The sequence below is a fragment of the Erythrolamprus reginae genome, chromosome 2 (assembly GCF_031021105.1).
Source record: "Erythrolamprus reginae isolate rEryReg1 chromosome 2, rEryReg1.hap1, whole genome shotgun sequence".
In the NCBI taxonomy this organism is placed as follows: Eukaryota; Metazoa; Chordata; class Lepidosauria; order Squamata; family Dipsadidae; genus Erythrolamprus; species Erythrolamprus reginae.
In genome coordinates this window covers 44,849,258-44,875,814 of record NC_091951.1, presented here as the reverse complement: position 1 = coordinate 44,875,814, position 26,557 = coordinate 44,849,258, and the positions used below count along the sequence as shown (strand labels likewise).

Here is a 26,557-nt window from a genome sequence, read left to right as displayed (position 1 = left end):
GAAGTACACCCCTCTGCCTAGCTGGCAACGATTTCCCGTTTTCCCCTTTCTAACTTCTCCCAAAGGTGGCGGAGATTGGTAAGTGAGCCGCCTGTCATATCCCGCAGGTGATTAGCAGAGAATAGTGGTTGGCATGGAACAGCAGGTGCTCGGGGCTTGTTCTTGTGCTCCTTCGGTCCTCGGTGTGAGTCATCCCCCTTTCTTCTCCCCACCACCACCACCTCCCCGAGCCCAGCAACCTGCTTCTTAGCCGCCCAAATCTCCTCGGCCGCCCGGAGGGCTGAAAGGGCAGCTTTCATGCCACAGCCGAGACGTTAGGAGAGCCAAAGAGAAAAGACGTCGTAGCAGCTCTTTATATCGGCCTAAAAGCTTTTTCCCCAGGAAAGGAGGCGGCTGGGAAGAGAGTGCGTTGCTGCCTGAATTGGGGGGTGGAGGAAAAGCTGGGCAGGCAAGGTTAATTGGTTCTTGTTGGATTCAAGCCATCGCGTTGGTTCCTGGAGGCTTGGTGCCACTCACAATGTAAGGGAAAATTACCAGTGGAGGCTGGAACTGTTTCATTGCTCGACACTAGACATTCAAGCTGTAAATACAGGTAATCCTTAACAACAGTTTGTTTGGGGACTGTTCGAAGTTACAACGGCACTGAAAAAAAATGACTTAGAAACATAGAAGATTGACGGCAGAAAAAGACCTCCTGGTCCATCTAGTCTGCCCTTATACTATTTCCTATATTTTATCTTAGGATGGATATATGTTTATCCCAGGCATGTTTAAATTCAGTTACTGTGGACGTCCATTTTTAATGTCCACTTAATGTCCATTTTTCACACTTGCGACCTTCACAGCATCCCCAAATGTCACGTGATTTACATTTGGATGCTTGACAACTGGTTTATATTCAGGGGCGGATTGCTTCCACCACTGCTACCGGTGCGCTGCGTGTATAGCTTTGGTTGTGTTGCATGCGTGCCCCCAGGGTGTTTTTGCTTCTGTGCAAAAAGTGCTGAACTATGAAGGGGGGACGCACGCGCATATGAGAGATTTTGGTGGGTTTTTTGCTTGCACACATGCGCACGAAGCAAAAAATACAAAAAAAGATGGCGGTGCCCATAGGACTGCCACTGGAGCAGTTGTGTGTAAATTGCGCAATCTAATGGCCGCTACTGGTACTGCAGTCCGTTCCCGCACTTGTAGCAACCCACTACTGTTCATATATATGACGGTTCCAGTATCCTGGGTCTTTTGCAACGTTCGGACAAGCCCAAGTCAACAGGGAAGCCAGGTTTGCTTAACAGCCGTGTTATTATTCAAGGGCTGCATTGATTCACTTAACAACCGTGGCAAGAAAAATCGTAAAATGGGGGCATGATTCATTTCACAAATTTCTCACTTAGCAAGATATATTCTGGGCTCAATTGCGGTCATAATTCGAGAACTACCTACACACAGGTCTTGGTGGAGGAGGCAAAGAGGCAAAACGTATTTCCAGAGGCAGTTGGTTCCAAAGCGATGGAGCTGCCACAGAGAAGGCCCTTTCCCGAGGTCCCACCAGCTGACATTGCTTGGCAGGCCGTGTTCTGTGCACGCCCTGTGCATACAAATCTAATTAATAATAATAATAATAATAATAATAATAATAATAAAAACAACTCAGAAATCACTTATTTTATGATAAAATCCAACTCTTTATTTGAACACAAGCACACATAATAAAACACAGGTTTTTAAAAGGGTACATAAGGAGTTATCTTTCTCTTTAGAGCTAACTGTAATCTATGTCGGGGAAAAGCTGCCAAAAACTCGGTCTTATCTGCATTCCTTAGATAAAGTCCATTCATTACTTAAACATATGCATTTATTTATTTATTTATTTATTCATTCATTCATTCATTCATTCATTCATTCATTCATTCAATTTTTATGCCGCCCTTCTCCTTAGACTCAGGGCGACATATAACATGTTAGCAATAGCACTTTTTTAACAGAGCCAGCTTATTGCCCCCACAATCTGGGTCCTCATTTTACCCACCTCGGAAGGATGGAAGGCTGAGTCAACCTTGAGCCGATGATGAGATTTGAACCGCTGACCTACAGATCTACAGTCAGCTTCAGTGGCCTGCAGTACAGCACTCTACCTGCTGCGCCACCCCGGCTCATTACCGAAAGCTTGCCAGCACGGCATCCAACAGAGAATGTCTTTTATTGAAGCAGAAATCATGATTTTTAAGTCTTGTTCAATCACTCCTCCCAGCCTCTTCCATTGAACAATGTTGAATCTCCACACCCCATTTCCCACAATCCTTTGCCTTTATACTGTCTGGAAGTGACATCACACCTCAAAGAAGCCAAGGCTGTAAAGTAATACCTTTTACTATGTAACTCCTCTTGCCTTCTGAGCAATCTTCTATACGAGGGTCAATCCACTGGCTTTCCACTCTCATGTCTTCCTCATCCTCTGACCGGGACCACTCCCCCATTGTCACTTCAGCCCCCTCTAGTAGTTCCTCAGGTCACTTTCTCCCTCACTCTCGCTCTCTGCTTCATCTGGCAACCCCCCTGGCCCAGGATACCCAGAGGGGCCTGCCTCATTCTCCTCAGAATCTGATATGACCTGAGGTGGACAAGGAGCATTCACAACAGATGAGATCTGGAGAAGGCCGACTCTGTGGGCTCTTATTGGTCATAGGGAAGTATGAGGTAGAAGGCGGTTCCGTAAATAGTCTGGTCAATATAATAATAATAATGCATAGAAACATACCCTGTTTCCCCGATAGTAAGACACCCCCGATTGTAAGACGTATCGGGGTTTCAGGGGGGTCGGCTAATATAAGCCGTACCCCGAAAGTAAGACATATGTCTTACTTTCGGGGAAACACGGGGGTATTGCCGGGGGGGAAGCCCGATGACATCACTTCCAAGCTCCCCGCGCGCCCCTCGCCTTCGCCTCGGCGCCACCGCCTCTTCCCCGGCTTGGCAAAGCGAAGGACGGTGCTGGTCCGAAGCGAGCCAAGCGGGCAGCAGCTTGCAGCGAAGGCGCTCGTCCCAGCAACCGAGTCCTGCCGAGGCTCGGCTGCAAGCGGCCAGCGAGGCCGACCAGCTCCGAGGCGAGCGGCCGGAGCTGCGCCCTCCTTCGCCCGCCTCCTTTCCGGCAGGCAGGTGGGGCTGCCCAACTGCGCAGAGCGGCTCCTCCTCTCCAGACACACGCTTCCCCGACACACGTCTGTGGCTCCACGCGTGCACGCCGCTTGGAGCCCTGAGGTTGAACTTGGAAAAGGGCTCACGAGGCTCCTGTCCCGCGGCTGCCCTTCTGGACTCTGGGGAGATGCCTTCGGGAACGCGACCCTTTCAATTTTTTTCCAATGTAAGACATACCCCGAAAGTAAGACATAGTGGGGCTTTTGGGGGTAAAAAGAAAGTAAGACACTGTCTTACTTTCGGGGAAACACGGTAGAAGACTGACGGCAGAAAAAGACCTCATGGTCCATCTAGTCTGCCCTTATACTATTTCCTGTATTTTTATCTTAGGATGGATATAGGTTTATCCCAGGCATGTTTAAATTCAGTTACTGTGGATTTACCAACCACGTCTGCTGGAAGTTTGTTCCAAGGATCTACTACTCTTTCAGTAAAATAATATTTCCTCATGTTGCTTTTGATCTTTCCCCCAACTAACCTCAGATTGTGTCCCCTTGTTCTTGTGTTCACTTTCCTATTAAAAACACTTCCCTCCTGAACCTTATTTAACCCTTTAACATATTTAAATGTTTCGATCATGTCCCCCCTTTCCCTTCTGTCCTCCAGACTATACAGATTGAGTTCATTAAGTCTTTCCTGATACGTTTTATGCTTAAGACCTTCCACCATTCTTGTAGCCCCTCTTTGGACCCGTTCAATTTGGTCAATATCTTTTTGTAGGTGAGGTCTCCAGAACCGAACACAGTATTCCAAATGTGGTCTCACCAACGCTCTATATAAGGGGATCACAATCTCCCTCTTCCTGCTTGTTATATCTCTAGCTATGCAGCCAAGCATCCTACTTGCTTTTCCTACCGCCCGACCACACTGCTCACCCATTTTGAGACTGTCAGAAATCACTACCCCTAAATCCTTCTCTTCTGAAGTTTTTGCTCACACAGAACTGCCAATGCAATACTCAGATTGAGGATTCCTTTTCCCCAAGTGCATTATTTTACATGATAATTATTATTCTTTTAAATGATCATTTTTATAGTTTATAGTTTAATTTATAGTTTTATAGTTTAGTTTACAGTTTATTAGATTTGTATGCCGCCCTTTTCCTCATATTTAACATTATCTTGGCCCAACAGGTATTCTTAGAGCAAGGATGTGACTCTCCCCGGACGATTCCTACTTCGGAGCTCTACGACATCTGTCTAGTCCAAACAGACCTCCTGGAGGCCATTTCTGATGTGAACTATTTCTACCGCTGCATAAAACGCTGCGAAGAGAATTATGAGAGCTATTTGTCCAGAGATGAAGCCTGCACTTAAAGGGGCTGGGTGAGCAATTCTCAAGGGCCTTTGTGGTAGTACATAGAGAGCAAAAAACTGGAATCTCTCAGTTGGCTGCTGCTTTTCTACCTCCCAACAAAGCCAGTATTATTGTTTTAACTTCCTGGTGAGGGCTCCATGCTGGAAGCTCCTTGAGAAGAAATCTGGGCCTTCAAGCAAAGGAGCGTGCTGCCTGTTTTCTCTGCTGCCGCCCGAATCAGAGCATCTAACTAGAAGCGGCTGTGTTTTATTTATAATATTTATTCAGCACTTGGTGGGTGGGATTTTCTTGCCCTGCGGATGAGCGATCTCCAGGAAGCAGATAACCAACTCACAAACTGCACTCAGAAATTGTTCCATGAGCCCAGCTTTTCTCTGCAAATGTTAAAAATTCATCTCCCAACTGGTGATTTGGCTATGATGATCTCTGACCCCCGAAACATAATGCCGGTGCTAAGGAAGCTCTGGCGAGATATGCTTCAAGGGCAGCCAAAGGAGTTCAAGAAGCCATCGATGGTTGTGGGTTTACTAGTTTTCTATTGCTTCAGTTTTCTTGTCTCTGCTGGATTCCCAGTGTTTTGATCTGAGTTTTTGCTCTGCCAACATTGATGTCCACACAGAAAAGAATCCAACTTTTTAGAAAGAAATAGAAACTAGTTTTACTAGCTGGAGAAATATGTCTTCCCTTCACACCAGCTCCTTCCAGGTTTCTAGTTAAAGCTTTTTTTAAAAAAAAATATCACACACACAACAACCTTTTTCTTGATTCTTTTGCCAATTTACTGTGTATGAGGTCTTTGAGAATATTTATAGCTCAGGACAAAACTGAGATTATTGGTGATCTCTGAGCTTGGTTGTTTTCTTGCAGACTTCACTACCAAACTAAAGCAAAATCATCAGGGCACTGATGACGTTACCTAGTTTGGTAATGAAAGGGCTGCAAGGTAACATCAAAAGGAAGAAACCCCACACTTTCAACTTTGAACTACAAATATTCTTTTCTGCCAATTCCCTGTTGTTGTGGGGAGAAGGACAGTACTCTGCTCGCATCTTCCTCTTCCCCAAACCAGGAGAGCAGGATTTGATTTGTTGTTTTGAATGTGAGCCCAGAATTTTAGATATTGCTCAAAAGAATAGCTTTAATTCCCCAGCAGTGGAGCTCAGCAAAAAAAAAAAAAGTTTGTTTCACAAACTTTTGTTCTTGCCTTTTTCTGGGCTTTTAGGTAGCCTTTTGTTATTGGGGAGATCTGGTCCAATGTAGCAGAAAGTAGGATGGCACTTTCAGAAAGGTTAAATGTAAAGAAAGATAGTTTTAAGTACCAGCTGTTATTCCTTTTAAACAAAGTAGTTTCTTTGTGCTCCTAAATATATTTCTGAATACTAGATAGTGGAGTATAGTACAGCATAAGAAGGATGTGGCTTTTCTGTTCCAGTTGTGTATTTCTCAAAAACATTCATTTAGCCGTAGCTGGATACAGAACTAAAAGGATTCTCGGTTTGATATGTGAGGCTGAGACGATGTAAGATGCTCTCTATTGCAAGTCTCCAGAGAGCTATTTGGTATATTTCTGCACAATTTTTTTTCCTGTTCATATCTAGTCCGTGGAGAGTTCAGGCAAGAAATGGAGAACAAGGCAAAGGCAGGTGACTTTTAAATTTAGAGAACTTAACTGCACGACAGTCCTCAGATATGCAAATGGAGAAGCACTCAGGGCTTTGCTGCAGAGGCCTGGCCACGAATTCCCTGCTCATCCAGTTGTAAAATTATAGCTTGGATAGGTTTTTGCAGAGTTCATTATTACTGGGAGGCCGTAGCACATTTTCACATTGTTGTTGCAACCATGTCTGCCGTGTCATTTGTGAGCTTGTTTCACTGCCAGTATGGTGAATCTCGGGTAAGTGCCAAGCTAGCTGGCAATGTCAGCCTGCAAGATTATAGGAGCATTTCTACTCTGGCCCTCCTTAGCCCAGGTGCAATTAAAAAATAAAATTGATTGTTACAGAAGTGGAATTAGGGGGACATTCTTAACAGCTTCACCCAAACCTGCCTTTCTGGAAGCTGATGTTAGGTTTATATTAATCTTCTGAACCGAAGGCTCCTTTGGCCCAGGCTGGGGGGACTGCAGCCTTGAAATACATTCTGCAATAGACTGAGCTTGTTGGAGATCCATTTGTGATGCTTAGTAACCGATTGACTGGAGCATTTTATTTTTATTTCACTTTCTCACTTTCTCGACAGTTGGGCACAAGCACTCCACATTTAGCATCCGTGTGGCAGGGTCCATTGGTTGAGTTTTCGTTCATAATTGATTTAGTACATATTTTGAAACGGCTAAGACAGCGATGGCAAAACTTTTTGACAGGGAGCGAGCGTGTGTTCGTCTAGGACGGGTGTAGGCAAAGTTGGCTCTCCTCTGACACGTGGACTTCAACTCCCAGAATTCCTCAGCTAGCATGACTGGCTCAGGAATTCTGGGAGTTGAAGTCCACAAGTCATGGAAGAGCCGACTTTGCCTACCCCTAGGCACAACCCGGAAGAGGAGCTGCCCAGTGGACAGATGCACATCAGAAAATGAACTTCCAGTTTCCGGCGCGCACATTTAGTGGCCAGGTAGTCTTCCGTTTACTGGCACACATGCACGCACATCGATCAACTGGCCAGCGCACTTACGACGGAAAATAGAAGGCCAGCTCTTCCACTCTCCAGCACTGCCACACGTACGAAGGCCGGCTGATTGTCACATACCAGAAACCCGGAAGACGATCAGGCGACACTGCGCATGCCAGGCGACATGACCCCGTGTGCCACTCGGAGCATGCGTGCCATAGGTTTGCCATCACGGGCCTATGATCTTATCAAAAACTAAAGCTCACTCAAGCCATCTTAAGCATCACGGGAGAAAAGCTAAATTAGTCCTTGGCGGCATCTGACGAGCTGGAGCTGCTAAACTCTTCGACTTTTTTTAATAAAACCAGGTTGGATGGAAAAGGCTGCTTCCAATTCCACAGGATTTCGAACCAGTTTGGGATCACTCCCAAGAGTGGAGGGGTCGCGAAAGGTTCTCCTCAGCGGGAAGTGGTTTAAAAGCAGAACATTCTGCAGATTATGAAGTGGAGGCCTGAGGTAAATGCTTTCTTGCCTTTGCAAAACAGGATTTCCCCCCCTCCCCTCTGGGGACCCTCCCCACGAGAACCCTTGAATGACTGTTCCCACTTCTTCTCAGCTGTCCCCCCCACTTTGCTTCCTGTGAAGTGAATGGCAGTGTCTCTCCCCGAAGTCCCTCCTCTTCAATTACAGATTCAGTTGCCATCGAGACTGAGGGATTTAGGCACCCGGCGCTTCCTATTTTTTGCACCTGCTATAGAAATCGGGCCTGCCCGGGCCTCCTCCTGCTCGATGACACTGCAGCCTCTGCAGCGCTGTTGGCTATTCCTAAACTTCTCCGATAGGAAGGTCAAGATTTCATGTTGCAAGACAAGTAATCGGGAGTAAGTCCAGAGTCCCCGTGATGGGATCCTCAAATTCAATCCATGTGAACTCTTTCACTTACCTTGAATCTTTCAGCCACTATTTTAACGTTTGCGGAAGGCGAGCTAATCTCTTTTCCAAAGTGGCAAGGAGATATGCCTGGATTGTAAATGCCAAAAGTGGAGCTCGACTCTGCAATTGCTGTTGAATTTTTTAAAAAAGAGTTTTATTCCAGATAAAAGTCAGCCACCCATGTTTTTATTGCTATCTAAATGGGCTGCTGTATACCCTGTGTTTTTTAATTACTTTTTCAGGCACAAGCAATACACATATTAAAAGGACTAGGGGGATTATGATCGCGGTGGAAGGGATAAATTAAGGATCAAGTATAGAATGTTTTCAAGATTGTAATTGGAAGGTTTTTCTTCTTCCACAAACTTGCAGGGGATTGTTTTTTTTAAAAAATTACATATTATTTGAGCAGATTCTTGAACTTTGCACACAATCCAAGTAAACTACGTCTTAGCTTTATTTGGGCACTCTTGAAAGAGCATTATTTGTGTTCACTGTTGGCACTACATTTGAATACTCCTGTTATGATTCATGTTTCTGTTCAAAAATTAAACCAAGGAAAGAGCCTAGAAATAAAGTATTTTGCAGATGTGGGTGTTGCGCAATTTCTTTTATTTTTATTTTTTTTGGTATCCTCTTTTGTAGACAAGCTTCACTTGATGCAGTCAATACAGAATACTTCCTGTTCGGACAAATGATGCTCAGAATGGCTTTATTAGCTAAAAGTTAAGGTACAGCGGTCAGCAATAGCTTTGAATTCATTGTGCATCTTCAATGTGGTTTAGTTCCCGGGCTGTTACTCATCTCTGTCAACAGGTCAAATTGTGACAGATGGAGCCAGTCCGCCGTTGGGGAACTGCAAAGTTAGGACAGTAATGGGATTTTTAATATTTGATCATTTGTCTTCGTATGTAGAGATGATGGCTAGGCAGGATCAGGATAGACAGAAACATATGCTTCATGACAGGTTGTCCCAGTCAACTATATTAGGCACGTTGACATGTGTAAAGATCCAGAACGTTAGGAAAAATGGGTTTTTTTGTGATGTCATTGGAGAGGCCAGTAGGCTAAGCCCTCATCCTTAGCTATCCATCCAAATTGGTCCCAAGTTAGTTGGCTGGCTGAGAAGAAAAAGAGGATGGGCCCCTCCTTTATTCCAAATATAGAACCTCACTGTAGTGCTGGCTGACTTTTTGATAGCATGCCAGAATCCTCTACCACGCGTAAGGAGCTATCTACATCACATGAGCCTAGTCCTCAAGAAAAAGGATTAAAAGCTAAACAACAGGTCCACCACTACCCTGCATTTGCTGCTGCTGACCTTTGGCCATGTCTAAAATTATAAAATTTAAAATAAGCTATAGTTCTGGCCGTGTATTGATTGCACCAGGAGTGTTGCAAAAACGGCACCTCCCAAATCACAATGATTGTACTAATGAGATATAGAAAATGTTAAATCTTCCAGCACTCTAGTTTGAAAGATATAACCTATTTTCAAAGGATCGACTAAACAATGTTGTCTGGCGGGGCCCAGGGGAAGAGCCTTCTCTGTGGCGGCCCCGACCCTCTAGAACCAACTCCTCCCGGAGATTAGAATTGCCCCCACCCTCCCTGTCTTTCGTAAACTCCTTAAAACCCACCTCTGCCGTCAGGCATGGGGAACCTGAGACAGCTCCCCCGGGCCTATACAGTTTATGCATGGTATGTTTGTGTGTATGTTTTCTTTTTAATAAGGGTTTTTTAGTGATTTTTAATTATTAGATTTGTTATATATTGTTTTGTTGCTGTGAGCCACCCCGAATCTGCAGAGAGGGGTGGCATACCAATCTAATAAATAATAATAAAAATAATAAAATTTCTCCAGAATTTTGTTCAGGTTTGTTTTTGCAGCTTACTGACTGACTTTAGTATTTCATTGTCTACTTGCCGGTACTTCTCGTATTTTTTGCATATTTTTTTTAGTATAAAATACAATAACGGTGGGGGGGGGGATTTGATGGAGGGAGACAAATCGTATAGGTTCAAAATTGAGCAAGATGTTGTAGCTTAAAAATCAGATTAGAAGCATCTGGCAGAGTGAATGAATTACTCATAGCTGAATATTATGGCGATAAAATTATATCCAGCATTATGAGCAAAAGACAAATGATTAACCCTCGACAATTCTGGAAGCAAACAAAATAAGCTGCTGTATATCAGAACTGCCTCTTGCTTTCTGCAGAGTGTAGATTCCTTCTGTTTGAATACACACACACACACACACACGGACACAATCACATAAGGAGATGAATTTTAGGTAGAGAAAAATCATTTGATGCGACATGTACAATTATATAGTGCTATATATAATTCACATTTTGGGAGTGTGAAACTATACAGACATGATGATGTTATCCATTCACTCATGTCCAACTCTTGGCAGCTCTATCGGCCATGTCTCTCCACATCTTTCAATCCTGCACTGCTTCTTTGAGGTTTCTATGTTCTGGATGGTGTGAGCTTTAACGGTGTCCAGCCATCGTGTTCTTTGGTGGCCAGGTTTAACTCTTCCTAATATGACAACTTCAATCATTTTCATTTCTGGCCTTCTCCAGATGTGTGGGTCTATTATGGCCAGAATCCTGAGCCCACAGCTACTGTGTTTGTTTATTTATTTTATTTATAAATTAGATTTGTATACTGCCCCTCTCCGAAGACTCGGGGCGGCTAACAATAAAGAAAACAATGTAACAAATCTAATATTAAAAAATAATCTAAAAAACCCCAATTTAAGAGACCAGTCATATAAACAAGCATACCATGTATAAATTCTATAAGCCTAGGAGGAAGGGAAAAAATTTCAATTCCCCCATGCCTGACGACAGAGGTGGGTTTTAAGGAGATTGCGAAAGGCAAGGAGGGTAGGGGCAATTCTGATATCTGGGGTAAGCTGATTCCAGAGGGCCGGGGCCGCCACAGAGAAGGATCTTCTCCTGGGTCCCGCCAAATGACATTGTTTAGTCAACGGGACCCGGAGAAGGCCAACTTTGTGGGACCTAACCGGTCGCTGGGATTCGTGCGGCAGAAGGCAGTCTTGGAGATATTCTGGTCTGATGCCATGAAGGGCTTTATAGGTCATAACCAACACTTTGAATTGTGACCAGAAACTGATCGGCAACCAATGCAGACTGCGGAGTGTTGGTGTAACATGGGCATGCCTTGGGAAGCCCATGATTGCTCTCGCAGCTGCATTCTGCACGATCTGAAGTTTCCGAACACTTTTCAAAGGTAGCCCCACGTAGAGTGCTGGTGAGACCACATTTGGGATACTGTGTTCAGTTCTGGAGACCTCACCTACAAAAAGATATTGACAAAATTGAACGGGTCCAAAGACGGGCTACAAGAATGGTGGAAGGTCTTAAGCATAAAACGTATCAGGAAAGACTTAATGAACTCAATCTGTATAGTCTGGAGGACAGAAGGAAAAGGGGGGACATGATCGAAACATTTAAATATATTAAAGGGTTAAATAAGGTTCAGGAGGGAAGTGTTTTTAATAGGAAAGTGAACACAAGAACAAGGGGACACAATCTGAAGTTAGTTGGGGGAAAGATCAAAAGCAATATGAGAAAATATTATTTTACTGAAAGAGTAGTAGATCCTTGGAACAAACTTCCAGCAGACGTAGTAGATAAATCCACAGTAACTGAATTTAAATATGCCTGGGATAAACATATATCCATCCTAAGATAAAATACAGAAAATAGTATAAGGGCAGACTAGATGGACCATGAGGTCTTTTTCTGCCGTCAGACTTCTATGTTTCTATGTTTCTAGAGAGCATTACAGCATTACATTTTGTATCTCAAATCCCCTTTTACGTGGTGGTGAATCTATGGCATGGGTGCCACAGGTGACATATAGAGCTATCTCTGCAGGCACGCAAGCCATTGCCCTAGGTCAGTTCTGCGCATGTGTGCTGGTCAGCTGATTTTTGGCGGCCCCTGCCACACTTCCCCTCAGGAGTCTCCACATGGCCTGTTTCGGATACCAGATAAGTACAGGGCTCGCATGGAGACTGAGAGGACGAAAAACAGGCCTCCTTGAAATCTGGAAATGGTCCATTTCCAGCCTTTGGCAGGCCAGAAAGGCTGTTTTCACCCTCCTGAAGGTGCCAGGAAAGCCTTGAGCCTGAAGAGGTTAAAAAACAGGCCTATTGGAAGTCCAGAAACTGGCTGTTCCTGGCTTCAGGGAGGCCTGCTAGGCCCAAAATGGAGCGGGGGAGGGGTCATGTGCAGGGGGGTCAGGAGTTGCAGGGGGGGTTGTGCACTCAGCACCTGAGAGGAAAAAAGTTAGCCATCACTGCCCTAGCAAGAGAAGATGATCAGGACAGTAGACTAAGATGCCTACAGCCCTTATAAGATTTGGGAAGGCTAACCCAAGTAAAAACATTGATGCTCTATGTCAGGGATAGGCGAAGTTGGCGCTTCTATGACATGTGGACTTCAACTCCCAGAATTCCTGAGCTAGCATGATCGTCTCAGGAATTCTGGGAGTTGAAGTCCACAAGTCATAGAAGAGCCGACTTTGCCTATCCCTGCTCTATGCTAAATATGAAAGATTTAAAATTGTGTGAAATGTTTCCTCTGGGGAAATTGGCATAGAATTGAGGAACAGACCAAACATCCTATAACAGTGATGGAGAATCTATGGTACATGTGCCACAGGTGGCATGCGGAGCCATATCTGAGGGCACGTGAGGTGTTCCCTTATGTCAGCTCAACTGCGCATGTGTGTGCTTGGTACCTTATTCTTGGCCTTTTGGGCCATTTTTGCTCTCCCCAGGCTTCAGGAAAGCCTCCTGAACCTTGGGGATGGTGAAAAATGGCCCTTTGAGCCTACTGGAAATCCTGAGGCTTCAGTGAGGCCTGTGCACATGCGGGGGAGGTGGGAGGCAGCGCAAGGGGAGGGGTTGTGTGCCTGCGTGAAGAGCAGTACGGGAGTTGTGCGCATGTGCATGCAGTATTAGGCACACATGCGCACACTATCACACACGCACATACCCTTTTGGCACCCGAGACAGAAAAGGTTCCCCATCACTGTTCTATAAAATGCATCCATGCTATCCATTGACAAAGTATTTTAACTAAGAACATAAGAAGAGCCATGTTGAATCGGGCCAAAGCCCATCGAGTCCAGCATTCTGTGTCACACAGTGGCCCACCAATTGTCCATGGGGATCTTGAGCAGAAAGAGAAGGCAAAACCCTCCCACTCCCCTGACCCCCAACAAATGGTACCCAAGGGAATCCTGCCTGCCTCAACCAACACAGAGGCGGCACATGGACATCCGTTTCAATAACCACCGATACACTTGGCATCCATGAATCTGTCTAATCCTGCCTTGAAGTATCCAGGCTGACAGCTGTCACGACCTCTTCTGGAAGTGAATTCCATAAACCAACGACCCTCTGGGTGAAGAAATATTTCCCTTGATTTGTCCTAATTTTCCTACCTATGAGTTCTAGGGAGTGTCCCCTCGTCCTGGTATTGTGTGATAGAGAAAAGAATTTTTCCCTATCCATCTTTTCTATCTCATGCATGATTTTATACACTTCGATCAAGTCACCCCTTAAACACCGTCTTTCAAGGCTGAAGAGACCAAGGCGTTGCAACCTGGTTTCATAAGGGAGGGGCTCCATTTCCTTGATCATACTTGTTGCCCTGTTTTGCACCTTTTCCAGTTTCATTACATATATCCTTCTTGAGGTGCGGTGACCAGAACTCTACACAGTACTTCAAGTGTGGTCTCACCATCGATTTGTACAGAGGCAATACAACACTTGCCGACCTATTTTCGATTCCCTTCCTAATCATGCCAAGCATGGACTTTACATTAAAATGTGTTTAATTATCCTGACCCACATCTGCCATTCAGCCATGATTAGCCTATTCAGGGCCAGGTTGGCATCACAAAAACCATACATCACGGGTTTAGAAATCCTAACTCCCGGTTCAGACAACAGGCTATTAAATAAAGCAAACCACATGTACCAATAATGTGGCTTTTTAATATGTCTTGCGGTAACCAATACCGCAGATGATCTTAACCCACCTGTACTGACTGACTTTAGCCCAGCTGCCGTTGCCTAGAGGTGGAGCTCTTGCCTCACAATCAGGTTGTGAGTTCAATCCTAGCTAAAGGCAGGTGTAGGATCTCCTGCTTGGGCAGGGTTCGGACTAGATCACCTGCAGCTCTGAGATTTCAGAGGTTTCAATTCTGTTAAATCCTCTTGCATTAGGTGTTATGGTTGCTTATGGGAACTCAGCATACATAGCAATATATAGCAATGACTTAAGTTGCAATCATGAATGAAACCTGCAAACTCGAGGAAGCCCCAACTTTCCAGGGAGCGTCCACAGTGGTCTTTAATAGAAACATAAAAGATTGAGGGCAGAAAAAGACTTCCTGGTCCATCTAGTCTGCCCTTATACTACTTCCTGTATTTTATCTTTAGGATGGATATATGTTTATCCCAGGCATGTTTAAATTCAGTTACATTTACCAACCGCGTCTGCTGGAAGTTTGTTCCAAGCATCTACTACTCTTTCAGTCAATAATATCTTCTCACCTTGCTTCCGATCTTTCCCCCGACTCACCTCAGATTGTGCGCCCTTGTTCTTGTGCTCACTTTCGGGGCAGGCTTTCTTTCCGGGCTTGCTTTCTTTGCAAAGCAGCCGCTTGTCCCGAGCGCGTTGCGCCTGGAGGAGGAAGAGTTAAACGCGTGTGTCTGTGTGTGAGTGTGAGCGTGCGAGCGCGTGTGTTTTTTATTCCGCCCCGCGGATGCCCAGAGCGGCGGAGAAACGAGATTTGCAAACAGCGGAAAGCCACCAGGAGCTCCCGAGCAGAGCGCGGGGCGCCTTCCCGCCGCACCGACTTTTGCCCGGGTTTTGGAGGCGCCGCGCGGTCCGGAGGAGGAGAGGTGAGCATCGCGGGCGCGCCCCGCCGTGGGGATCGGGCCGCTGGAGAACTCGGGGTCCCCACCCCCCGCCTCCGCGCTCTCTTCCCGCGTCCCTCCGGCGGCGCCAAAGTTTCTCCCGAGGAGCGGGCGAGGCCGCGGGAGAGCCCGGGAAGCGAGGTTGCGCCTTCCTCCCGCGCTGCGTCCTGGGTCGATCCGAGCTGGGCTTAAGGGGGTGCAGCTCTGTGCCAGGCGGCCAGGGGGGCGTTGCGCAGCGCGCCTTGCCTCTGCGGCGATCTGGAGCTGGAACGGCTGCCAACCAAAAAAAAAAATTATAAAAAATTAAAAATTGCTCCTCCGGGCTCCGGCCCTTGTGAGGGGATGCTTCCCAAACTCTTCCCTTCCTTGGCAATGTTAACATCTCCGATCCATCGTAGGGGGGGAGGTGTCCGGGAATCGGTAGCCTCGCGTTCTTGGCCCTTCCTTGCTTTGCTTCAATTCCTTTCAGTTTTCTGAGGGACGCATTCACACATACAAGCGTTTCGGATTCGAGTGACCTGAGGCGACGGGGGGGGGGGGGAGGTTCGTCCCTCTAACTTGATTTCGGTGTTTTTTTATTAGCCAAGAGTAACTCTTAAGGCTGTCCACGAGTGTTTTTCGACATCCTGTCCCGTTTCCCACCTCCCTAACTGTACGTTTAGTACAGTATATATACAGTATATATACTACTCAAAGAAATAAAGGGAACACTCAAAGAACACATCCTACTGAATGATTGAAATATTCTCATTGAATACTTTGTTCTGTACAAATTGAATGTGCTGACAACATGTGAAATTGACTGTAAATCCCAAGTGGACAGTTTGATTTCACAGAAGTTTGATTTATTTGGAATTATATTGTGTTGTTTAAATGTTCCCCTTATTTTTTTGAGCTGTGTATATTTTTTTTTAACAGAAAGTAATGCCTATTTACTCAGAAACAGAAGAGAGAGAGAGAGAAAAGGCTGGGTGGTCAAAGATGAAAATATTTTGCAAGACAAAGTCAACTGCCTTTTATGGTAAAAGGCAGTTGACTTTATATGGTTTTTGTATTACTGTTGTGAGCCGCCCCGAGTCTTCGGAGAGGGGCGGCATACAAATCTAATTAATAATAATAATAATAATAATAATAATAATAATAATAATAATAATAACAATAACAATAACAACAACAATAACAATAACAACAATAATAAAAAGCTAGGAAAAAAACTTCCCTGACTTTCTTTTCTTCCAACCCTAATTTATTATACGTTCCTTCTCGCCAGTGTTTTCCCTCTTTTCCCTGAACAAAACAGTTGCTGCCTTATGTTTTCCATTGTGGCACCTCAAACCATCAAGGGTGGGATTCTTTCTTTCCACACTTTCATTGTCATTATTACATCACTGTTGCTTCAGTATCCCCACTTATCTCCAATTTTGGACCGGGTCTCTGCTCTGCTCCCACCAGTTGTGAAGACCACAAAGCTCTTTATTTATTTTATTTTATTTTATTTATTTTATTTATTTTATTTATTTTATTTATTTTATTTATTTTATTTATTTTATTTATTTTATTTATTTTATTTATTTTATTTATTTTATTTATTTTATTTATTTTATTTATTTTATTTATTTTATTTATTTTATTTATTTTATTTATTTTATTTATTTATTTTAAATTATTTTATTTATTTTATTTGTCAAACATGGATAGAAACATAGACACATAGAAGATTGAGGGCAGAAAAAGACCTCATGGTCCATCTAGTCTGCCCTTGTACTATGTCCTGTATTTTATCTTAGGATGCATATATGTTTATCCCAGGCATGTTTACATTCAGTTACTGTGGATTTACCAACCACGTCTGTTGGAGGTTTGTTCCAAACATCTACTACTCTTTCAGTAAAATAATATTTTCTCACGTTGCTTTTGATCTTTCCCCCAACTAATGTCAGATTGTGCCCCCTTGTTCTTGTGTTCACTTAGAATAGTAGTAGTTTCAGATAGGATAGTAGTAGTTTATATAAACATAGCATAAGTAAAAAAGTAACGATAAAAGAGATCCCCAGTGCAGTCACAATAGAGAGCATTTTTGACAGGACCACACATTGCTGTCCCAAAGAGGAAAAAGAGAGAAAGAAAAAGTAATAGAATGGAAGCTTGTTAAAGAGCAATCCAACTGAGAAGTAAGGAGAAATGTTCTGACAGTGAGAACAATGAATAAAATGGAGTAGCTTGCTTCCTTAAGTTATATGGGTACCCTCATTATTGAAAGTTTTAAAAAATAGACGACAATTATTTCACTGGGATGTTAATGAGACTCCAGGGAGTTTATTTTTATTTATTTACTTATTTAATTACTTATTCAGTCAAGCGTATATATGATTACAGGAAAAGTATAAACATGATTGTGAATATAATAAAATGTATAAACATAGTTATGGGTACATGAACTGGTTACGAATACATGGAGACCTTAGGACAGGCACGTTGGTGCGCTTATGCATTTGCCCCTTACAAACATTTTAGGAATAGGGTGAGGTCAACAGTAAACAGTTTAAAGTTTTGGGGGTTAATGGTAATATGGTAATATGTTCCAGCCATCCCAGTAAAAGACCTCCGAGTTCCTTTCCAGCCCCTTGAGTCTATGTTTTAAGATATGGTTCCACTCCCTGGTGGGTTATTTTAATCCAGAAACTGATTTAGCCCAATCTTTCCTATCTGGTGTTATCACCACCGATAACATAACTACTCTCCAAAAAGACCTGAACTCTGTTTCTGAGTGGTCTACACGGCAACTCCAAATCTTAACTAGCAAATGCTAGTTGAAAAAGAATCTGAACTCCAAATACGAACTGAATAATCAAATTATCACAGATAATCCCCACTCGGGGTATACTAATAACAAAAGATTTAAGTGCCAAAGCCCATTGCAACAACATAGCCAAGAAGACTTCAAGAGTTGTAAACCTAATCCTATGTAGCTTCTGTTCTGCGAATCTCATACTGCTTACCAGAGCTTACAAAACTTTTGCCAGACCCGTACAGCTCATCTGTTTGGAACCCATATCGCATCTCAGACTAACACCCTTGAAAATGTCCAAAGATACTTCACCAGAAGAGCTCTTCACTCCTCCACTTGAAATAGAATACCCTACGAGACTAGACTTTCAATCCTGGGCCTAGAAAGCTTAGAACTAAAGCGCCTTAAACAAGATCTAAGTATTGCCCACAGGATCATATGCTGCAACGTCCTGCCTGTCGGTGACTACTTCACCTTCAACCACAATAACACAAGAGCACATGACAGATTTAAACTTAATATTAACCGCTCCAAACTTGACTGTAAAAAATATGACTTCAGTAACCGAGTTGTGGAAGCGTGGAACTCATTACCAGACTCCATAGTGTCATCCCCAAACCCCCAACACTTTACCCTTAGATTATCCACGGTTGACCTATCCAGATTCCTAAGAGGTCAGTAAGGGGCGAGTACAAGTGCACTAGAGTGCCTTCTGTCCCCTGTCCTATTGCTCTCCTATATCTCTTCTTCTATTCTTTCATTGATACGTTCTATTCCCATAACTTCTATTCTTTCATAGATATATTTTACTATGAGTATCTCCTCTATAACCTTCATCATGTATTTTACTATGTGTGTATATACTGTATACATATACTCACTAAAACTCTCATTGTGTTTTGGACAAAATAATAAATAAATAAATAAATAAATAAATAAATAAATCTTGCTGCTCCATAGTTCTCATCCAGATCCGGACTGTTAGCATTCCAAATAAAATCCGATGAATAAATCAGAGTCCAAACTTTGGCCTTCTCCCAAGTTCCAATGTATTGACAGAGCTGTGTTGGTTACAAACTGTAGTCATCCCGATACTAGCTTTTCCTACAGTTCTCCACCCAAGTTAAGGTTCATCCCTTGTCCTCACACCCACAAATTCATCACATGGACCACTCTGGTTCTCTCAACGTCCATGATTCTCCCCTGTACTTCCGGCTGGTGCTGAACAAAGAATGACCTCGAATCCTCTGGAAAGAATTTATTATGGCTAATATCTTTCCCACTCGTGAAACCATCCCTCCCCAATTCCCACAGTACTATTCTATTTGTGGCAGGCCAAAGTCTCTAACTCAAAATGATGGCTTCGGCCTGACAGGAAGGTTGCGAGGGCCAGAATCTGCCCCTAAAAACTAACAAAAGAGAGTGTGAGGAATGTCTGATTTTGATAATCATGCATATGTAATCAAAATAACGACATATTTAATACCTTTATAGAGAAAATATGTAGTGTTCTAAGTGGGGGGGGGGGAGCTTTAGGATTTTTGATAATGATTAAGGGCTGTTTGATTTGATGGCTCCATACTAAAGGTCAACTCTATTCTGGTAAGAAGGCTACTTAATTGAAGATAGCTGGCATGCTACCAAAAGAAATAACAAGTGCTCAAGAATGGCAAAGCAGGTAGGAAGGGAATGAATTATTATATATAAAGTAATATCATTATTTTATGCATTAAATTTATATGCCATCCATCTCATAGTCACGCAATGTACAGTCGGATGAAATGATATTATAAAAAATGTAAATGAATATTATAAAATATTATAAAAAGGTAAATACGTCAAGAAAATAAATATAACATGAAAAATAAACATAGCATAAGAAGAATATCTTAATATCGTCTAAAACACGCCCTGTTTCTGAGACAGTACTTTCGATGTCACTTCTGGCTATGTCTGCGTGGACATATTTCCTTCAAACGACAGGTGGTCTTTGACTTATGACCACAATTGAACCCAAAATTTCTGTTGCTAAGCAAGACAAATTATTAAACATGTTTTGCTCCACTTTACAACCTTTCTGGTCACAGTTGTTAAGTGAATCGTTGAAGTTGTTCAGTGAATCCGGCTTCTCCATTGACTTTACTTGTCAGAAGGTCGCAAAAAAGCTGAGGACACTTGGCAACAGTCGTATAAATACACGCTAGTTGCCAAGGGTCCAAATTTTGATCATGTGGACTGTAGGGATGTTGCCACAGTCATATGTGTGAAAAACAGTCTTGTCACAAAGTGCATTGTGACTTTGAATGGTTCCCAAACAAACAGTTGCAAGTTGATTTACCTGTATGGAGATTCCATCCAAGTAATAAATTTAAGATAAGGGGGGGGGGGTCCACACTGATGAATTTCCAAATTATGAACAGACAGCAAACCAGAGTTAGAAAAGCAAATAGCACTTGGTTTGTCCCCCTTCTTCACCCCAGCAAAAATATCATCTTCCTCTTTTCTGGATCCTTTCTCAGGGATATGTATGCTTTATCCTAAAGTAGGAGGGGGTTTCTCATGTATTCTCCCATGCTTCGCCTGTCATAGTTAGAGGTACAACAAGCAGGAAGGGGGAGATTGTGATTCCGCTGTATAGAGCGCTGGTGAGACCACATTTGGAATACTGTGTTCAGCTCCACATGATTCTTGACAAATGTATCTTTTTCTTTTATGTACATTGAGAGCATATGCACCAAGACAAATTCCTTGTGTGTCCAATCACACTTGGCCAATAAAAATTCTATTCTATTCTATTCTATGTTCAGTTCTGGAGACCTCACCTACAAAAAGATATTGATCAAATTAAACGGGTCCAAAGACGGGCTACAAAAATGGTGGAAGGTCTTAAGCATCAAACCTATTAGGAAACTCGATCTGTATAGTCTGGAGGACAGGGGGGACATGATCGAAACATTTAAATATGTGAAAGGGTTAAATAAGGTTCAGGAGGGAAGTGTTTTTAATAGGAAAGTGATCACAAGAACAAGGGGGCACAATCTGAGGTTAGTTGGGGGAAAGATCAGAAACAACGTGAGAAAATATTATTTTCCTGAAAGGGTAGTAGATGCTTGGGACAAACTTCCAGCAGACGTGGTTGGTAAATCCACAGTAACTGAATGCCTGGGATAAACATATATCCATCCTAAGATAAAATACAAAAAATAGTATAAAGGCAGACTAGGTGGATAATGAAGTCTTTTTCTGCCGTCAATCTTCTATGTTTCTATAATTATTAGTACCTTATGATTCTTGATGAAATTATCCTTTTTTAAAAATGTACACTGAGAGTATATGCACCAAAGACAAATTCCTTGTGTATCCAATCACGCTTGGCCAATAAAGAATTCTATTTTGTTCTGCTCTGTTCTATTCTGTTTTATTCTATTCGATGTTACCTTATTTGTTTTTTAAAGCACCCAGCACCCAAGGGCAGAGTACTTAGCTGGCCTTGGTTGACTTAAAACATGGCTGGGCTTTCGCCAGGCTCAGCCTCAAGCATGGTGAGTTCAGCAAATTACGTGTGGAAGAGCTCTGCAGCTAAGCTACCTTTCCCAACTGCTCCATTCCTCCTTCCTCTTTCCTATTTAAGGAAGCTCCCCGTGGATAGATGAGAGAAAGAATAAATGAGGGAGGAGAGATTTTCTCAGACAGGGCTGACAGGCAGGTGACAGTTGCTAAAAACCTCTTGGTACGCTGCTTTTCTTCTGCACATCTGTTTCCTGCGTCACCTTTGGGAATCCAAAGGAATATCAGGCCAGGCAATGAATTTAGCTTAAAAAGAAACGCAGGGTGGGCTAATTGACAAAGGCAGTGAAACGGATTTTTTAAAAAAATGCCTTTATCTTTTGCATTTCATTGGAAAGGTTCCCTGTGCAAAGTACAGTACAGTGTTCCCTCGATTTTTGCGGGTTCGAACTTCGCGAGTAGCCTATGCCACGTTTTTTAAAAAAAATATTAATTTTTTTCTATACTCCGGTTTTTCCCGCCCGATGACATCATACGTCATCGCCAAACTAATAATTTTTGCAAATAAATAACAAAAAAAATAATTATTGTTAATAAATAATTCTGTTTATAAATATCAGGATCACTAAGTGTCTTATTCAATGGTGAGTACCAGTAATAATGTTGAGTAAATGGTTGTTAAGGGAATGGGAAATGGTAATTTATGGGTTTAAAGTGTTAAGGGAAGGCTTGTGATACTGTCCATAGCCAAAAATGGTATATTTACTTCCACATCTCTACTTCGCGGAAATTCGACTTTCGCGGGCGGTCTCAGAACGCATTCCCGCGAAAATCGAGGGAACACTGTATATGTTTTTGTAAAGGTAAGAAGCAATCCCTGGTCAGGCTTTGATATTGAAAAAATGCCGTGTAGACATCGAAAGGTGGAAAAAGAATGAAACAAACCACATTTAGAAGTTCTCTGTTTAATATTATAACCATCTCAACGACTTTTCCTGCAATCCGATTGAAGGATTGTGGCTGTGGATGAAAGAAAGCCTGATAGGTCTGGCTTCCCCAAAAGAATCACTTTTCCCCCCTTGTTTCTGCTTTCTCTAAGTGCTAAGGGTCTTGAATTAGATCTTCTTCAGATTTCTCTTCTTTTTTCTTGTTTTAGGCTCGCACGATTCTGTGTGCTTACTACCCTATTTCTCTGAAAATAAGACAGCGTCTTATATTAATTTTTGCTCCCAAAGATGTGCTACGTCTTATTTTCAGGGGATGTCTTATTTTCTTTCAATGAAGAAGAATTCACATTTATTGCTGAACAAAAAAAGAAGAACATTTACTGTACAGTAGTTGTCATCACAAACCAGCATAACCAGACAAACTGAATCCTATCAAGAATTTCTTACTAGAAACATAGAAGATTGACGGCAGAAAAAAACCTCATGGTCCATCTAGTCTGCCCTTATACTATTTCCTGTATTTTATCTTAGGGTGGATATATGTTTATCCCAGGCATGTTTAAATTCAGTTACTGTGGATTTACCAACCACGCCTGCTGGAAGTTTGTTCCAAGCATCTACTCCTCTTACAGTAAAATAATATTTTCTCACGTTACTTCTGATCTTTCCCCCAACTAACTTCAGATTGCGGCCCCTTGTTCTTGTGTTCACTTTCCTATTAAAAACACTTCCCTCCTGAACCTTATTTAACATATTTAAATGTTTCGATCATGCCCCACCTTTCCCTTCTGTCCTCCAGACTATACAGATTGAGTTCATTAAGTCTTTCCTGATAGGTTTTATGCTTAAGACCTTCCACTATTTTTGTAGCCCGTCTTTGGACCCATTCAATTTTATCAATATCTTGAATGGGTCCAAAGATGGGCTACTACTACCATACCATTATTTCCATGTACAACAATTAACGGTATGGTACATTTACCAATATTTACGATTTGAACAGAAACGAAACGTCTCCTACGTTTTACTTTCAGGGGATGCCTTATATTAGGCAATTCTACGAAACCTCTCCTATTTCTTACTTTCGGGGGTGACTTATTTTCAGGGCAACAGGATATATACACGCTTGGAATAATCTGCACGTATTCTGACTATCTCGCGACTATGAAAAACGAAGGGGAAACTGATGCTTGGCCTCGGACACAATTAATTCATAAGTGTAAAGAATAGGCAAAAGTTTTTGTCCTTTTGCGCCCAAAGGCCAGGCTCCCAAATCCATAGTTGTGTGTGCATAGGAAGAGAGGGTTTTTCATTGCAAACAGCTGGGAAGATGGAGGCCCTGTTTCATCCTGTAGCACCTAGTAAGAATAGAAGTTGTTGAAAAGAATAAAGGAGAGGAGGAAGCGAATGTCACTCCTCTTACAAAGCCTGGATATCTTTAAAGGTTAGCTATTATTTGAGATGGTTTATCTGGAAAATGTCTTTTAGAATTTTGCTCTCCTTTATTTACCTGTTTTACCATTTTTGTTGGTAGGAAGGAATGAGAAACTGAGTTCTGTATTGAGTGCATGTTGGAATAGTTGGTGCATGCAGGATTCAACTGGTTTTATAATTAGTTGCCTAGACATAGAAGACTGACAGCAGAAAAAGACCTCACGAGCCATCTAGTCTGCCCTTATACTATTTTCTGTATTTTATCTTAGGATGGATATATGTTTATCCCAGGCAAGTTTAAATTCAGTTACTGTGGATTTATCTACCACGTCTGCTGGAAGTTTGTTCCAAGGATCTACCACTCTTTCAGTAAAATAATATTTTCTCATGTTGCTTTTGATCTTTTCCCCAACTAACTTCAGATTGTGTCCCCTTGTTCTTGTGTTCACTTTCCTATTAAAAACACTTCCCTCCTGGACCTTATTTAACCCTTTAACATATTTAAATGTTTCAATCATGTCCCCCCTTTTCCTTATGTCCTCCAGACTATATGGATTGAGTTCATTAAGTCTTTCCTGATACGTTTTGTGCTTAAGACCTTCCACCATTCTTGTAGCCCGTCTTTGGACCCGTTCAATTCAGTAATACAATTTTGGGACGCGGTGGCTCAGTGGCTAAGACGCTGAGCTTGCCGGTCAGAAAAGTCGGCACTTCAACGGTTCGAATACCTAGCACCACCTAAACACGTGAGCTCTCGTTGCTTGTCCCAGCTTCTGCCACCCTAGTCGTTTGAAAGCATGCAAAACAGTAGTTCTCAGCCTTTCTAATGCCACAACCCCTTAATACAGTTCTTCGTGTTGTGGTGACCCCCAGCCATAAGTCTAGCACCAATTCTCCCAACAGAGCTTTAAGCTGATTGGCAGGAAGGTCAGAGGGACACCCCCACTGTAAACGCCTGATTGGTCGGATTGTCAAAATATGCTCCAAGGCGCCAGAATAGAAGCTTTAGTTCCTAACACCATGAGATGTTTGTCTTTTCCCTTGGCCTTAAGCGACCCCTTGAAATGGTCGTTCGACCCCCAAAGGTGTCCCGACTCTCAGGTTGAGAGCCAATGATGTAAAAAATGCAAGTAGAAAAATAGCGACCAACTTTGGTGGGAAGGGAACAGCATTCCATGCGTCTTCAGCGTTTAGTCATGCCAGCCATATGATTATGGAAACGTCTTTGGATAGCGCTGGCTCTTCGACTTAGAAACGGAGATGAGCACCACTCCCTAGAGCTAGAAATGGTTTCTTTTGTCTGGTTCACATTTTTTTCCCTTTGTTCTCTTAACTATTTGGTCTGTTCCTAACTACTTATTTCAGGGATTTTACAGAAGATTCCATTCTTTTGCCCACATCTGCTTACGTGTTTTCTTAAGAGCCTCAGTGGTGCAGTGGTTAGAGTGCAGTACTGCAAGTTACTTCTGCTGATCAACAGTAGACTCAAGGTTGACTCAGCCTCCCATCCTTCCAAGGTCGGTAAAATGGTGACCCAGATTGTTGGGGCCAATATGCTGACTCTCTGTAAACCACTTAGAGAGGGCTGTGAAGCACTGTGAAGCGGTATATAAGTCTAAATTTCCCTCCCCCTAGGCTTATAAAATTTATGCATGGTATGCCAGTATGTATGATTGGTTTTTAAATTGGGGTCTTAAATTAACTTAAACTTAAATATTAGATTTGTTTACATTGTACTATTATTGCTGTGAGCCACCCCGAGTCTGCGGAGAGGGGCGGCATACAAATCTGATTAATAAAAATAATAAATAAATAAATAAATGCTATTGCTATTGCTTCTCGGACTCCATAGTGTCATCCCCAAACCCCCAACACTTTACCCTTAGATTATCTACGGCTGACCTATCCAGATTCCTAAGAGGTCAGTAAGGGGCGAGTACAAGTGCACTAGAGTGCCTTCCGTCCCCTGTCCTATTGCTCTCCTATATCTCTTCTTCTATTCTTTCATTGATATGTTCTATTCCTATATCTTCTTTTCTATTCTTTCTTAGATATATTTTACTATGAGTATCTCCTCTATAACCTTCACCATGTATTTTTCTATGTGTATATAGATATATACCCACTAAACCCTCTTTGTGTATTGGACAAAATAAATAAATAAATAAATAAAATAGATCTAGCAGTCAGCTTTGATGGCCTGCAGTACTGCACTCTACCCACTGCGCCACCTGGGCTCTATTATTATTATTAATAATAATAATAATAATAATAATAACAACAACAACAACAACAACAACAATAATATTTCCAGGCAGGTATCCAGATGAGTTTCTCTAATTTAAAAGCTTCCTATTTTTAGGTCTGGATAAAAACTTACATTTTGTAATGATTTATCGATATGCTGGCTTGAACTATTATATTATAAAGAAAAATGATTTCAGCAGCTGTGATCTTATTCCTTCCCAGTTTTCCTTGCCATTATAATAAAAATAAACTAATTGAAATGTTGATAGGTACAAACCATCCTCACTTAACAATGACAGTTGGGACTGGCAACTCCAGCACTAAACAATGCAGTCATTAAACAAGACATCACCTGATCGCCATAGTCATTAAGCAAGTTACCCATGGTTGTATTATATGACCACAACTTTTGATTTTACTGCCAATTTCTCCATTGATTCTGCTTGTCAGAAGCTGGAAGGGCCTGACTATCAATCATGTGGCCGTGGGAACACTGTGACAGTCTTAAGCAGGTGGACGGGTCAGAAAATTATTTTTTCACTGGCCTCATAACTTCAGGCAGTCATTAAGCAAGAATTACTTTTAGCCTATAGTATTAATCAGTAG

The 26,557-nt window shown here is 42.4% G+C and overlaps 2 protein-coding genes across 4 annotated transcripts in view; both read left to right on the top strand.

Moving 5' to 3' along the window:
• Positions 1-8,641, top strand: part of LOC139160308 (uncharacterized) — a 57,127-nt gene extending 48,486 nt beyond the window's left edge. For all 3 annotated transcript variants that reach the window (XM_070738041.1, XM_070738040.1, XM_070738042.1), the window contains exon 6: positions 4,329-8,641. In XM_070738041.1, coding sequence (XP_070594142.1) covers positions 4,329-4,511 — 183 coding nt within the window. In that variant the 3' untranslated portion in view covers positions 4,512-8,641. The remainder of the gene's footprint in view (positions 1-4,328) is intronic.
• Positions 8,642-14,880: 6,239 nt separating this feature from the next.
• Positions 14,881-26,557, top strand: part of KLHDC8B (kelch domain containing 8B) — a 75,758-nt gene continuing 64,081 nt past the window's right edge. The window contains exon 1 of the mRNA XM_070738038.1: positions 14,881-15,013. The gene's annotated coding sequence lies outside the window, so the exon portion shown is untranslated. The remainder of the gene's footprint in view (positions 15,014-26,557) is intronic.